The 3,268-nt window shown below is 34.1% G+C and overlaps 1 protein-coding gene across 1 annotated transcript; it reads right to left on the bottom strand.

Moving 5' to 3' along the window:
* Nucleotides 1-979: 979 nt before the first annotated feature.
* LOC143432400 (uncharacterized) lies at nt 980-1,997 on the bottom strand. The gene is made up of 2 exons (XM_076909088.1): nt 1,107-1,997; nt 980-1,021 (listed from the first exon to the last, which is right to left on the bottom strand). The coding sequence occupies exons 1-2, from the start codon at nt 1,995-1,997 to the stop codon at nt 980-982; spliced, it is 933 nt and encodes a 310-aa protein (XP_076765203.1).
* Nucleotides 1,998-3,268: the final 1,271 nt, after the last annotated feature.

Genomic DNA, 3,268 nt, shown 5'->3' with positions numbered 1-3,268 from the left:
AACAATAATTAGCAAAGTTCAAAAAGGGAAGAGTGAAAATTTATCTCCCTGACGATAATAAGAAACAGGTCTGCTTCATGCACTACTACAATCTCTCAAACATCCAGCGATTGGCACGTCAATGACAACGGATGGAACAAATTCCGCGGTAGAACTGTGCTAATACACTGCACCTACTCAGTCTCGTAACGGTATACCCTTAGTACTGGGGCGACACTCGTAACAGGGCACTATTAATGCACCGCGACATAGCACACGGGCTACATGGCCATGGCAATTACACTATTAGCTCACCATAACTACACGCGTGGTAGTGGCGTAGACTGACATTTACGAATGGGGATGCTGTTTCTATAAAAATTATAAACGAATATGAAAAATGACCAAACTAAGCAAGTTATTTATTTTGATTCCAAAATAGATACACCGGCACGAAACAAAGATACAAGAACTCGATTTTATTATTTTCTATAAACTAGCTGGATACGGCGATTTTTCCCATAAAGTCTTTAATTACTTTATCATAAAAATATATAAATTTATTTTATATATATATTTTTTTTAATTCATCGTTACAAATTCATGCAGTTGAGGGTTATATTCAATACGATGACAGCATGTTGTTTAAGAAATTACACAAGGCGAAGTTAGGGACGCAACAGCATGAATTTTTATTTTATAAGTAATACTAGCTGTACCAGCTCACACGTTGCTGTCTCTGAACGAAAAGGCAGTTTTAATACCTCAAATATAATTTATTAATGATCAAATGTATACATATGTCATGTATAAATATGTCATTTGAATATAACATATGTACAAAACATAGATATACATAGTTGATGGTAGAATAAACATGCTTCTTCACTTGTGATATTAAACAATATTGCAAACGAATTTCAATTGAACAATAATATAAGTAATTATTAAATATCATCATGAAATGAATGATATTTGATGATTGATGGTGAACTTTATCTTAGTAGTGCTTGTAAATATACAACATTATTTGTTTTCCTATCTGGTGCAAAAATAAATAAATTTGAAGGTTTTCCAATTCGAGAACACCCAACGCACAGCTGTCCATATGAGAAGCATGGATTTACCAAATTTAATCCACATACTTGCAATGATTGTCCCTGTGCTTTGTTAATGATCATTGCAAAGGCTAGTCGTACCGGAAACTGTAGACGTTTGAATTCAAATGGAGTATTCGTTGGTATTATGGGATTGCGTGGTAGCAGCACATGTTCCCCTTGATGTTTTCCCTTTAAAATGGTTGCCTCAATTATGTTATTTATTAATTTTTTTACTGATAGCCTAGTCCCATTGCATAGTTGCGATGGATTTATATTTCGTAGAAGGATGATTGGGGAACCAATTTTCAAAGATAAAATATGTGGTGGCATTCCTTGTAGATCCAATAAATTAAAAAATTCTGTTGGATAATTAACTGATTCATCGTGTTTGACAACAGTATCTATGGATTTATATGTTGTTTCTTCATCAGGTATATCAATTTGAATTGTGCAGTTTATTAAATTCACATCAATGTTTTTGGCTGCCAATATAGCACGCTCACTAACCCGTTGATTATATTTATAATTCTGCGATAAATTTGAAAAAGCTTTGGCAATCAATTCATCAGTGGATTTTACAATGTGACAAAAGTTTTCTGGTAATGTAATACAGTGTGTGGATTGATCCATTTCCATTTTACCATTCCCAATATCTAATAATTGTTTCGCAAATGGTTCAGAAGATTCATCTTGTTGTAATTGAACACGCATATTGGCCTTTAAAGATATTTTCTCCACATACCGCCATAACACTGATGATTTGAGACATGCATTCAATTCATCTGCAGGTACTGAACGTGGTATAACTGGTAAAGTTTGTCGAAAATCATTAGCTAGGAAAATGAATGCACCACCAAAGAGCTGCTTATTTCCTCTCAAATCTTTTAATGTGCGTTTCAATGATTTCTTGTGTGCCATGGTGCATTCATCCCATATTATCAAGCTGACGTGATCTTAGTACTTTTCCCATCCCAGAATATTTGCTAATATTACATGTTGGAGTTTCAGTTACCTGCATATTTAATGGCATTTTCAATGCTGAATGTGCTGTTCGATCACCGTCCAAAAGAGTTGCTGCAATAACAAATGATGCAATAGCAAGTGCAATATTATTTTATGATCTTATTTTTGCTAGAATAATTAAAATAAGAAAAGTTTTGCCAGTGCCATCAGGTGCATCTAAGAAATATAAACCACAACTTTTGTTAGATATTGCATTTATAATTGTGTCATATGTTGTTCGTTGTTCTAATACCAATTTCGGCAGATTAATTCAAAGAAATGTTTGTAATTCATTAACATCGAAGTGCGTTTCTCGTTGTACATCACGATCGAAAATGTCATTACCAGATCTATTTAGAGTAATCATTCCCAATTCTGTCAGTGACTTGTTGGCTATTGTCAAACATACATCCTCAATTAAAATCAATACCTCATTGTATATATTTGATGTACATTGAATGTTGGGATTAGCATTTAATCTACGCATGCGATGTAAAATGTCTTCACTCATATAGTTTTTATATTTTTCCCAAAGATCCTTTGGATTAGCAGGAAAACATGTAGTTAGTATGATGTGTACGTATCTGCTGTGGTTGAGCTGTATTAGAAGCATCACGAGTGAAATATCCCAATGAGCATCGTTTTCCAAGAGATTTCATTTCTGGCAAGCCTCACGACATGTAGCACATACATGGCCATTGACCGTTTTTAATTCTTTGAAAGATGTTGATCCACAAACATTAATTAATAATAATCATAGGTAAAATCATTCTGCGTTATTTGGATGTACAGTGTGCAGACGACCCAATGCATTTGTGGAATATAAATTAGGTGTCCTTGTACTGTTTTACCCTTTTTACGACGCTGAAATTTTCTTGTTGATGTATTCCACATAAAATAAGTTGGTACTTCAGAGTACAGTAGTGTCCTTGCAACGGTATCATTTCTACATAATGTGAAAAATTCAGTTAATGGTGTTGGCGGTGGTGACATTGCTCTTGCACGTATATTTTCTGATGTAAAATATACACGCTGTCCATTTCCAAAATGTACTGCTAAATGAGCAACCGTTGGATATCGCTCATGAATGGAAAATGATAAAATACGCCATGCAACCTCATTACTACATATTTAGCGTCCCAGTTGATATTGGGTGACTTCATCGTTAGATGCAGTTGTATTTTCCA

The sequence above is a fragment of the Xylocopa sonorina genome, unplaced genomic scaffold (genome assembly GCF_050948175.1).
Source record: "Xylocopa sonorina isolate GNS202 unplaced genomic scaffold, iyXylSono1_principal scaffold0140, whole genome shotgun sequence".
Taxonomy (NCBI): Eukaryota; Metazoa; Arthropoda; class Insecta; order Hymenoptera; family Apidae; genus Xylocopa; species Xylocopa sonorina.
The sequence above is the reverse complement of the archived record's forward strand: the minus strand, read 5'-3'. Positions and strand labels throughout refer to the sequence as shown.